We start from the raw sequence: 11856 nt of genomic DNA, 5'->3' as shown, positions 1-11856 counted from the left end.
TTCTACCACCACCACCACCACCACTACTACTACTACTACACTACTACTATTTTTTCATTTTAATCTTCATGAGAATGTTGACATATGCCTCAAAATGGTATTAGGTCGGGATTTACAATTTGGGTTTTTTGTACCCAATCAAAACTTATTTCATGCTTGAAAATTTGATACCAAATTTATAAAATTCTGATTACCCATTGCCGAGATATGACCGTTTGAAGAAGGGAGAGTGTAAAAACCAAGTTTTGAGAAATCGACTTTGAATTTTAGACAACTTTTTCACGCACAGTCAAATCAATGGGCAAAGATAACTCCTTGGATATGGGCATTGAAAATTTAACGAAAGTAATAAAATTTAGCATGAGCTTTGAATATACATTTGATAATATACATACAAATTTTTCAAATAATCCAATTGTTAGTTTTGTAGTTATTTATTATTATGTAAGATGCCCTTAAATTAATAAAACCACCCACAATAATGCCGCGATTTTATGAAATTGCTCAGTTATTGAAGAGTTTTTGACATTTAATTAAAGAATCAATGAAGTAAGAATTGATAATGTGACATTTTTGTCTTATTTGATAGAGGAAATATGATTTCAAAATGCCAAAAGTTAAAAGAACATTTTATAATTTTAAAGTAAAATTTTGAAACTTTGTGAAGCACGATGGACAGAGAGAGAAATGTCAAGATAGAGAATGACAGAGGAAAAAAAAATGGGACTGATCAAATCATTTGTTGCATTGTTTCCATTTTGAGTCAGATGACAGCTTGAGGAGGAGGGGGTGGGGCTTAATTTGTAAGACTTACATGAAATCATGTCATTGAATCTTCTTCTTTGAGCTGCAACCTCAAGATATTTAGGACATGTCACTAGTTATCACCACCCATTGTGGTCAATTGTCAGCTATTTAACTCTCCTCCATATTCTTAGCGTTCACCAACATTGTTTATTGCCTTAAAAGACCCCCCCCCCCTCCTTCCACTATACAATGAATAAATGATAAAACGAACCTCTCTCTCTCTCTCTCTCTCTCTCTCTTTCTTTCTCTCTCTCTCTCTCTCTCTCTCTCTCTCTCTCTCTCTCTCTCTCTCTCTCTCTCTCTCTCTGCTGTTTGTCCGCTCTCCTTTCATCTCTTCTCTTTTCTATCTATCTATCTATCATCTATCTATCTATCTATCTATCTATCTATCTATCTATTTCTGTCTATCTATTATTATCTATCTATCTAATGTGGTCTATTATTATTATTTATATTTTTAATTGTTTGTTAGTTCCGCATATTTACATCAGCAATTCATTAAGTTTTGAAGGCTATGTTTACTTTTCTGCTTTAAAAAAAAAGACGAAAAAGATGTTTACCTTACGACAATCTCTGTATGATGAGGAAACCGTTTTTCGAAACAAATTAATTTATTTAAAGAACACAAAGACTTACTAAGTTATATAATTTTATTATTAAAGAAAGACAGTGACCTAGCCTCAATCATTATCCAATGCAGCTAGACAAAGAATTAAGAGCATGTGGTGTGTATCAATAGACACAAACACACACACACACACACACACATGCACACTGAAACCATAGCCAGTCTCTTTGCTGACACATAGAAGCACTGATACACGCTAAGTGACCACACAAAGCCTGGGCATTTTAATGGCCGACAGGCGCATGTGACCAGCTTTGACCAATCAGAATCTTTTATATGTAACGTTGTCAAGGAAAAACCTAGGCTTGATTACAGTTTTGAACTATGTAAATGTAGATCAGCCATGCATTCTTGGAGAAAAATAAAGACACGCCCTTTGTTGTGATATCTTACATGCTATTGGTGGAGGAAAGGACTCAGTATTATTAAGCCTTGGAAAGCTGGCTCTCTGAGAGAAAGTCAACTCTCGTTTTGAATGCGTCACTAATAGTTGCATTTTTAAACTTGAAATTTATACGACATATCACAAATATTTGTGTTGAATTATTTTTTTGTATGTAAATAAATGATAATAGTTTCTGAAACAACCAAAACTGAAATTTGATCATTTTGACCATTTCCGCTTAAAAAACAATTTTCTTCGTTTTACAAATCCTGACTTAATAACACTTCAAGGATTGGGGTCACATATTAATCCTTCCAGTTTATAGGTTCATTCTATAATAAAAGTTTTATTAGTGATTGTTTAATTATGTATTTAGTTAGTTTCAAATATTACTTGCAAAAGTCTGACAATAATGTTTCATACTTTCAAACTCTCAGCAAAAAACAGAAGCATTGCCATTCCAGTTGATCTTGATAGCCAAGTCAATGCTTTGTTTGAAAGGTCAACAATTGTACAGAAGTCGACAGCCAGGTGGCTCAATGTTCGTCAAAATAGGCGTGAGTCTCAAGCCCACGCATCAAGGGATTACAGGAACATTATAGAGGGGCTTCAGGTGAGTGGGATTTCTTTGTAATTTGCATGTCTATTGTTTTGCATTGTTATTCTAGATTATGTGTAGTGTGTTTTATTTGAATGGAAACATGTGTTATAAGGAGATAAATTTTATACTCTCCTATTTATTTCATATGTGATTAAATCACATTGTGCATGAATACTATGGTTGAAGAATTTTTTTAATGAGTTAAATGTCACACTTGTTTGCTTGTTTCGTTTTGCTTTTTTTGTTTGTAATTGTTTTTGTTTTTTTATAATTTTTTTTTATCAATGATAACTATGGCGTATTTGATTTCTGCATACTATCATTTGCATCACAAGATATTATTTTCAAAATTATTGTTACACATTCACATTTCCTATCAGTTAGATAGTATTCAAAATTTTTCATTTGTGTTGTAACCTTTGCATATTCCTGAAAGGAAATTATGATTACGGAGTGGTGGAGTCTTTAATATTTGACTGTTAACATCACTTCTGAATATGTCATTAAATCATTTTTTTGGGGTGAAATTGCAGCTTCTTGTGATTTAATTATTGGAACTGTGTTTTCCGTCCACCAGTGTTTTCCGGAATAGATTTTGAGGCTAAACTGTTTGACTGAGTGTGAGAAGGCGAGGTGTCCGGCTGTTTTAACACGGCGTAACTGTAACCAGGGCGGGGTGGGTTAGGGGTTCGAGCTCCTTTCTAAGCATAATATTTTCTTCCTTCTCGCATTCAGTCAAACAGTTTAGCCCTTATAATCTCTTTTGCTGCACTGAATACACAAAATACACAGCTGGGTATTCAGTCCTATGGTGGAAGGAAAACACAGTTTCTTAATTATTACACCCTCCTTAGTAAGGTTTTAGTGGCATTGCTAGGGCATGTGATTTTCCCATTAAGACACCCCGCACCCCATTTAGCAGTATTTTATGAAGGTTGCTAATACACATTAACTTCCATAAAGGAAACTAGCCATACTTTGGGACTATTTCTTTACGTAGACGGTATGTGTTTGAGTAAAGCTTACTTGTAATAGTAAACAGCTATACTGACCAACACACAAAGGTTTGAATAACCATTGTTGACCATAGTTTGTCAGAGAGAGATAGAGAGAGAGTTGAGTGAGTTCTATTCACGTGTACGGCTGGTGGCTGTCAGTAAAGGCAGCTGTCAGTATAACGTAGCTGTCAGTATAAGGCAGCTGTCATTATAAGGTGGCTGTCAGTACAAGGTGGCTATCAGTAAAATGCAGCTGTCAGTATAAGGCAGTCATAGTTCCAATCTTCTGTGTTTAGTTATGTCACAGATGCTTAAATCTTCGATGAAATAATTAAATTATTTATGACTTTTTCTCTAACCAATGGTCATTGAGAGGTGAAATAAAATAATTTTTCAACATGTGTTGTTCTTCAGCATTCAGTCTCAAAAGCATGCTGCAGTCAGGACCTCATGCCGAAAAGCAACACAAGTTGAATAATTATCCATTCATACCACATATGTGGTTAGTCACTGATTTCTGTTGTTTATCATTGAGTTTTCTACAACTCAGTGTTCAAATTTATTTACTTCTTTTGCTTCAGTCCTATTTATTATATACGATTTGAGCTTTATGAACACATTAAAGCACAGACATGCTGCTATGCCATGCAATGCAATCATAGGCTTGCCTCTTGTTTTCAGTGATGATAATCTTCTGCGGATCAATGGAATTTCAGGATTTTGTGATTTTCTCAGAAATTTTCTGCTGATTTTGCCATGCCAAATATTTTCCTCTGATCAAAGCTCGGGTCGCTAATAGCTGGATCCATGGAAAATTCACCAACATGTCTTGTGTCATATTTTGAAACCTGTGGTCAGTTGCATGACTTGGTTTGGTGACACTTTCGTTTTTTCTCAACCTAGACAGACTGGTTCCAAATGTCAAAAGTAACACAAGACCAGTGGTAGTACTTGATGAGTTGATGAAGGAAAGGGAATGGGATGGGGCAATTGAGTCTATATATATATATTTTTAAAAGATTTTTTAAAAAGTAGCTGTAGCATGATTGCACAGTTGACGAGCTCATATGTAAATTATAGGTGCGTTACAAAAATTCATTCCAACTTCTTTGTAATAAAAAAATAGATAATTTCGTAAACTTTTCTGGCATCTCTATCTCTCTCATTCTCTATTTGTCTGTCTGTCTCTCTCTCTCTCTCTCTCTCTCTCTCTCTCTCTCTCTCTCTCTCTCTCTCTCTCTCTCTCTCTCTCTCTCTCTCTCTCTCAATCTATATGTTACTCTTTCTGTCTTCTCCTTATCCATTTATCTCTCAACCACCCTTCTACTTATCTTCATGCTATGTTTATTGAAGTTATCTGGTTATGGAGAGGTATATTATGATGAGCAACGGTCATAACTTAGTTTTCATATGTTAATATCTTACAATTTATTAAAGCTTCATGAGTCTTATTTATAAGCTGCATAACCTCTTGGTTACAGTAACAAATATATTGTAGCCTTCTTTATAAAGTAAAGACAAATACGTTCTGAGTGATGCTAAGCTGTTAAAAGCTGTGGACTGGAAAAGTAACAAACAAAAATAAGTATAATAGATTTTAAAAGAAAAAGAATTTGGTATTTTGTTCTTTTTTTTTTGAAGCTGTAATATTATTTTTGTTTACTATATTTTACATATACTTTTTGGCTTTTTGGTCAAACCTTAATTATAATTCCTTGATGCAGCTAGTATAATAATATTTTAGACCTAATAATATTTTAGGCCTTTAAGATTGTTTTATGGAAAAAATAATTCATTAAATATTTACGAAAAGTAAGTTATATCCCTAATGATAAGAATTGATATACACCAGTAGTATAATATGTTTACATAATATTATGTAACCATGTTATTTTATGTTATTTTTGATTTGGTTTGAGTGACCTCCTATTTTGATAAATTGCCAATATCTCACTTTTTAAAAATTTTGTGGAATGATATTAAGAACTGGCGGTGATTACGATTTAACAATGAAAGTTATTCTTCAGAGCCATAAGGCACCTTGAGCCAGAGTTTATTAATTTTTTCTCACTTTAAAAGAACAGTACCAATTGCTTGTTACCCTCACTCATTTATAATTTTGGTTGTACTCAGGACTGCAACCAGTCCTTTGGCTTGTGAGGTGAATGGTTATCAACTGAACATTTGAGTTATATAAAAGGCCTACGTTTTTGAGTATTGGGAGGATTTGCTTTATCTCGTAAGAATTGAGAGCTATTGAGCCCTTAAAAACAAAAACAAAAACAAAAACAACCCTCAAAAAACAAGCCATTGTGGGATTTGTTAATACACATTTTCAACATAATGATTAATTTATCCAATGATGGTAGAAGGGAAAATGAGCAGCTTGGAGTTTTTCTATTTAGAGTTCATCTAAAACAGAGTAACAGGTGGTGTTATCGGTTACCCCCCCCCCCCCCCCCAAAAAAAAAAAGTCTTGAGCTTTTATAGGGCAATATCCACTAAACGTGCTCATAACCCTTTATTTACAAGGGTCCCTTGCCAACAGCTAATTGGTAACTCATTCCTTGCAGGCAAAATTTCTGGTTGGTTGTCTGGTGGTGGTCTGTTCAGGCAGTTGAAATGTTCCCTCCATCTCTTAGATTGAGCCTCTTTTCCAAAAATAGTTTTCCCATATTTGTCTTTGACTGGTACCTCTGGTTTCCTATATTTTCTAGCAGGTGTCTTGGTAGTTTGATAGAGGATCCTCATGTGTCCTCCTGTCGCTGCTGTTTCTGCTTTGCAAGTCTGTTCATGAATGCTTCCTTGTCTTTCTTCACAGATCTTTTGACTTCCTTAGCTGTGGCTCAATACTGCTCTCGTGCATCTAGTCCTTGTTCGACTTGCATTCACTTGTTCTTTCCTTGATCTCCTCTTTTCACTTTTCAGTGACTTCTGGGCCAATGTTGCTTAGAATTATTCCTACTCCCTATGTATGAATCCCATCCCTTCTCCCTGCATATAAAATCTTCTGCCCAGACTTGAGGTGTTTCTGTCCGGATTGTATCCAATTTCGCTTACTCCAAGTATGCAGCCTGTATCTTCTCATCTCTGTCACAACTTGAGAGCTTTTTCCTGTTTCATACATGGTGCGAACGTTCCACAACGCAATTTGAAGCTGCTTGTTTGGCGAAGACATCATCCGGTCAGCAGAGTCCTTTCGAAATTGTCTGTTGTCCTTCATAAATTTTGTCATTGCAGAAACTCATCAGTCTCCCAAGCTAAAAAAAAAGGATTTGATTTGTTTCTGTAACAATTTGAGTTTTACGGAAGGAGTGTTAACCCTTTGACAACCCCCAACCTGGAGGACCAGGTTACTCAAAAAGGAGGAGTCATACACCATAAGTCAACTTTTACAACCCGCGGGCTTGGCATTGGGCTATTCTTGCACCCTCTCAGTTGAGAGACCCCAGACACCACACAGGGGATTCTAAATATAGAAGGAGGAAAAAAAACATTCATGACCACATGGGCCTGTGCACACGATTTATGGACTGTGGCTTCCATTGTCAGATCCTTTCTGTCCTGATCTATGGACCGTGGCTTCCAGTGTCAGCTCCTTTCTGTCCTCATTTATGGACTGTTGCTTCCATTGTCAGCTCCTTTCTGTACTGATTTATGGACTGTGGCTTCCAGTGTCAGCTCCTTTCTGTCCTCATTTATGGACTGTTGCTTCCATTGTCAGCTCCTTTCTGTACTGATTTATGGACTGTGGCTTCCAGTGTCAGCTCCTTTCTGTCCTCATTTATGGACTGTTGCTTCCATTGTCAGCTCCTTTCTGTACTGATTTATGGACTGTGGCTTCCAGTGTCAGCTCCTTCCATCCCGATTTAAGGACCAGCGCTTTACTTGTTAATGCGGTAAAAGTCGTGTATAGGTGTGCACTTATATAAACTGGAATCAATTTTATCAGTAAAATACAGAACTGTTTTGAACGTTATACATCTTCATCAAGTTATTGTCATTTTTACATCAATCTTTAGAAGCATGGTGAAATGCAAGACCACAAAATTACATTGAAGCTAGATTTAATCATAGGATATGCTCACCTTTATCATGAGCAATACAGGTTTGCTTTAACCATGTCAGATTTGTCATTGTCTATTTATTTTTTTGATTGAAAGCTTTTCACTATTGATGCAACCTTACAGTAATAGGTGCATTTTGAATACTGTGCTCATTGTGAAAATTATCAAGTATCTAAACTCAACACTTGTAAATTATTGCCTATATCTTACATTGTGAAAAATTGACATACCTTTTTTTTTTGGGGGGGGGGGGGGGGGGGGGGGGGGTCCTAAACCCTCAAAATTTTATTAGGGTCAGCAGTCTCATTTTATCAAATAGTGTTCCGTGATAAAATGATAGGTACTGAAAGAAGTTTTTAAAGCAAAAATTGGGTAATGATGGTCATCTTGGATTTTGTTTTCATCATAAGTTTTAGGTGTATTTCTCATCAAAACAAATTATAAACTCTCTATTTAAATGTATGGTCTATGAAATGATATGAATATGTATGAATATAAATGTACATAGACATTTGTTGTTTGAAACAGATGGGATGAGGTGGCTTAGTCCACTTTTGCCCAATTTCAGGCATTTTCTTTTAAAATTTCTGGGCTAAGATGTAAAGTCATGAACACAATTTGTTTACTTGAATAACAATGGTTATTTTAGTTGACTTAAAACATTTGTTGGATGGATTTTCTATATTCCCTCTTGAAATACCTGACAAGACCGGTGTTTTTGGTTTTAAATCATATGTGGACAATAAATGTCTTCAAACCTATGCCCATTTTATCACATCTTGTCATTCTGCTTTTTTTTAAAATTATTTTTTTTAAATTTGTTTTGGGTTGTATTTTTTGTTTCCTTTCTCCACTCATGTATGTTAGTTGTTTTAGTTTTAAAAAGCTATGCATGATTATAATTCACTGAATCATTGCCGCTAATTTTGCAGCCAAAGAAACGAGGGTATGCATCGCAGTCCTCTACACCAGGAGAGTTGGCTATGTTTGAGGTGTAGTGACCACAAGATTCTTGGTTTCGTTGTACTTTTTTGGTTTTGCCCTGTATCGTTTTTAAGCTCACATATATTGTATATTAATCATATTATTATTTAAGGGTTTACTTTTACGTTAATTACAAAAATACTGAGCATGGTGGCATGATTCATTCTCTTTCATCCAGCTCTTTTATTTTTGTTTTAAATTAGCTAATATTTTCAATGAATAACATTTCACAACGGCTAAAAAAATAGGAGTAAGAGAGTATTCCACATATTTGTATCTGTTCATACACACACACACACACACACACACACACACACACACACACACACACAGACACAATAAATAAATAAATAAAAAATTTTTTTTTAAATTGATAATAATAAATAAATAAATTATATATATATAAAGGTGGAAAAGAGAAACTGAAAAAAGGACAAAACAATGATATGGTGAAACCAATAATATGTGATGCTTTTGCAACGCTTTAATGGTCTTGCATTTGCATTATATTCAACATAGCCATGCTGCAAAATGCACAGTCCCTCTTTATATAATAAAGAAGCATTTTTACTCATTCTGCTTGTTTTTTTTACACCATTGAATTTGAAACCACCAGAATGCCAACTACTGTGAATGGTTTCAGCACCCAAGCACTAATCAAGTGTAGATACTATAACCTCAGATGTGTTTACTTCTCTTTTACATTCCACATTGTCTAGAAGTGAAGAAGACACTGTATAAAAATCATTTGTTAGCGCTCCTGCCATAGCATTTTTTGGGGGGATAAGTTGTCGCATTTAGCAGTATCTATCTTCTTTTTCAGCTTCAAATGACATGTGTCGGATGCCATTCAATTAGTAAAATAGTCCACTTAAATCAAACTTATAATTTCGCAAAGTACATTCTTCTTATTTTGAATGAACAAAAAAACTATATTTTAAGGGCAAAAATATTGTCAAGTTTTGTTGACAGTACTATAAGTATTTTTCAATTGTTTACATATTATAGGATTCCACTTATTTTTGAGAGATAATTTTACATCATATATAATGGAACTTAAATTGTTCTTACTCTTAGTGGATACCATTAAAAAAATTTCTTTACATATAAATATTTGTAAAAACGTTATTCTAAATTTTAACAGACAATTGATAACACGTTCATTCATTTTCATTCATTATTTTCCTCATTTCAACGATTATTTCTAACAATTGATCATTAAATTAATTTTATACTAAAGTTGGGTCCTTTTTTGCCTTAAAACTTTTAATTAAGAATGAATTACAATTCAATTGGGCTGGTTTTTCGTGTACACTTTTTAAAAAATTGATAAATTACTTTGATTTTGAACGTTTACAATAAATTAATAAATTGATTAATTAATTAATTAAATACATAGATAAGATGAATAATTTTTAAACTAAATCTTAAAGTAAAACAACAAAAGATGTTAAAGAATTAATGTTAAAAGCTTCTACATTCTTTTTTATTATATTTTGGACCAATTTCATCATATTTCATCATATTTTGGTGAAAGCTAGTGACACATCAACACAAGAAAGAAGTACCATCCATAACCCATAGCACGCAATTTATGAAGAACTAAAAAATTACTGTTTCAGACTTGAGTGATGAACAATTAATTTTGAACAATCCTGCCCAGTGAGACATGTTATTGAACTTCTATACTATTATTAACAGCAATTACATTTAAAAAAAAGAACGCCAAAAATCTTATACCATTCTGGAACTTGGGGCTTTAAGAAATGTCACTAAGGAATGCCCTGGGACCATAAGAAAAATTGTCCTAATTGTGTGCAGAAATCACATGACGATCTGACAATCTTTAGGGTCATACATAAGCACAGATGTGCCGAAACCAAATGGCAAACAGGTCATTCTGCCAACAAGTCACAACAACAACGTACAGTTTCTTCTTCTAACAATGCTTCTTAGAATCCAACATTTGACAGCAATGTTCACAACATGTCCCATCCATGATTACCTATCGACAACCAGTCCCTACTTGCAGTCTCCGATCATAATTTTCTGATAGAAAAAAAGGAATATTATGAAAGATTCCTCTTTACACAAAAAGGGGGCAAGAGGAAATGACTTTTTAAAATCTATATTAAAAAGATATTGGTTGAGGAAACTTCCAAAAAAAAATAAAAAAAATTAAAGAAAGTTACAAATATTCCTGTTAAACTCTTTGAAAATGAGTATTAATTTAATCCGAAATTACAAACCATTCCTTAATGGTAAGCGATAAGAGCAAATCTAATTTTATTATGTCCCACTCAGTAACAGAAGCAAATATTATAGCTTTTACCCTATCGATAAACTAAGCATTGATCATTTAGTAAGCAAATTTGACCTTTGCCATTAACAAAAGATCAACGTTTATTACATCAAAAGTGAGCACTAAAAACCCATGTAAATGGCAAAAGCAGTGCTATATTTCCTGCAAAAAGATTTTTAATAAAATATGGAGAGAAATTTACTTCTCTAGATTTGTATCAGATAATTATCATTAAATCTACTTTTGTTTTTGTTTTTCATTTCTTCCTTTGTGAAGCGTTACATTCATATTTTAGGAAATATCGAGTTTTTTTATTATGACAACCTCAGAGTCCATTTCTTATTGCCCTGCATTTTTAATGTCCTGCTCTTCCCTATGTGAGTAAAGGTTGAAATTTTCCTCAGTTTGATACAACTGTTATTTTAAAAAAAATTGAAGTAAGTATTTATTTTAGAAAGAATATAAGGAGTGTTTGCATGAGTGTTGTTGTGGCAGGTCTGTATTTTCTTGCACACAAAAAAAGGAAAGAGTGGAAGAATTATTAGCATCTAAAACATGTTAGCCAAAGAGTGCTTAATCCTCCCATCAAGCTTCCTTGTTTAATAAGCACCGTATGTATTTAGAATTACACAGTAGAGTGATTCAGTGTCCTGTAGTTAGTTCATTGATATAGATAGATAATTCATTTTCAATTAAGATAACATTTTATTTTTGCTCCCCATTAAAATTATGTTTATGCCCATAACACATAACTAAAGTTACTATAAACGATAAATTAATTGCATTTTGTTAATCTATGAGATTTAAAGTTCCTTTGTATCTTCATGGAAAGTTCAACGTAAAATTTTAATCATTTTCGAACAGATTGCCATATTATTATTTTATACGATGTTAAATCTGCTGTGATATTGTAGAAGTGGAATGTTATCACATGGCATTTTAGATAGACAATGATAATCAAAGAACTGAACAAGTGTGTAAGAAATATGCCAGACAAAGCAAGAAAGAAAAATCCAAGAAAAAAAAAAACTTCCCAAAAAATCAACCAACCTCGACTGGGGATCGAACCTCAGACCTTCTGATT

The 11856-nt window shown here is 33.7% G+C and overlaps 1 protein-coding gene across 22 annotated transcripts in view; it reads left to right on the top strand.

Moving 5' to 3' along the window:
• Positions 1 to 11856, top strand: part of LOC144974983 (inositol 1,4,5-trisphosphate-gated calcium channel ITPR1-like) — a 212761-nt gene that overhangs the window by 124882 nt on the left and 76023 nt on the right. For 12 of the 22 annotated variants that reach the window (XM_078918578.1, XM_078918571.1, XM_078918574.1 and 9 more), the window contains 2 exons: positions 2258 to 2433; positions 8419 to 8478. In XM_078918578.1, the coding sequence (XP_078774704.1) occupies positions 2258 to 2433; positions 8419 to 8478 (236 nt within the window). The remainder of the gene's footprint in view (positions 1 to 2257; positions 2434 to 8418; positions 8479 to 11856) is intronic. The other 10 variants (XM_078918589.1, XM_078918582.1, XM_078918586.1 and 7 more) reach the window with 1 other exon arrangement.

Source organism: Berghia stephanieae, chromosome 6 (assembly GCF_034508935.2).
Source record: "Berghia stephanieae isolate SIO BIC M18660-M18661 chromosome 6, UCSD_Bste_1.3, whole genome shotgun sequence".
In the NCBI taxonomy this organism is placed as follows: domain Eukaryota; kingdom Metazoa; phylum Mollusca; class Gastropoda; order Nudibranchia; family Aeolidiidae; genus Berghia; species Berghia stephanieae.
This window is presented reverse-complemented; position numbering and strand designations above follow the sequence as displayed.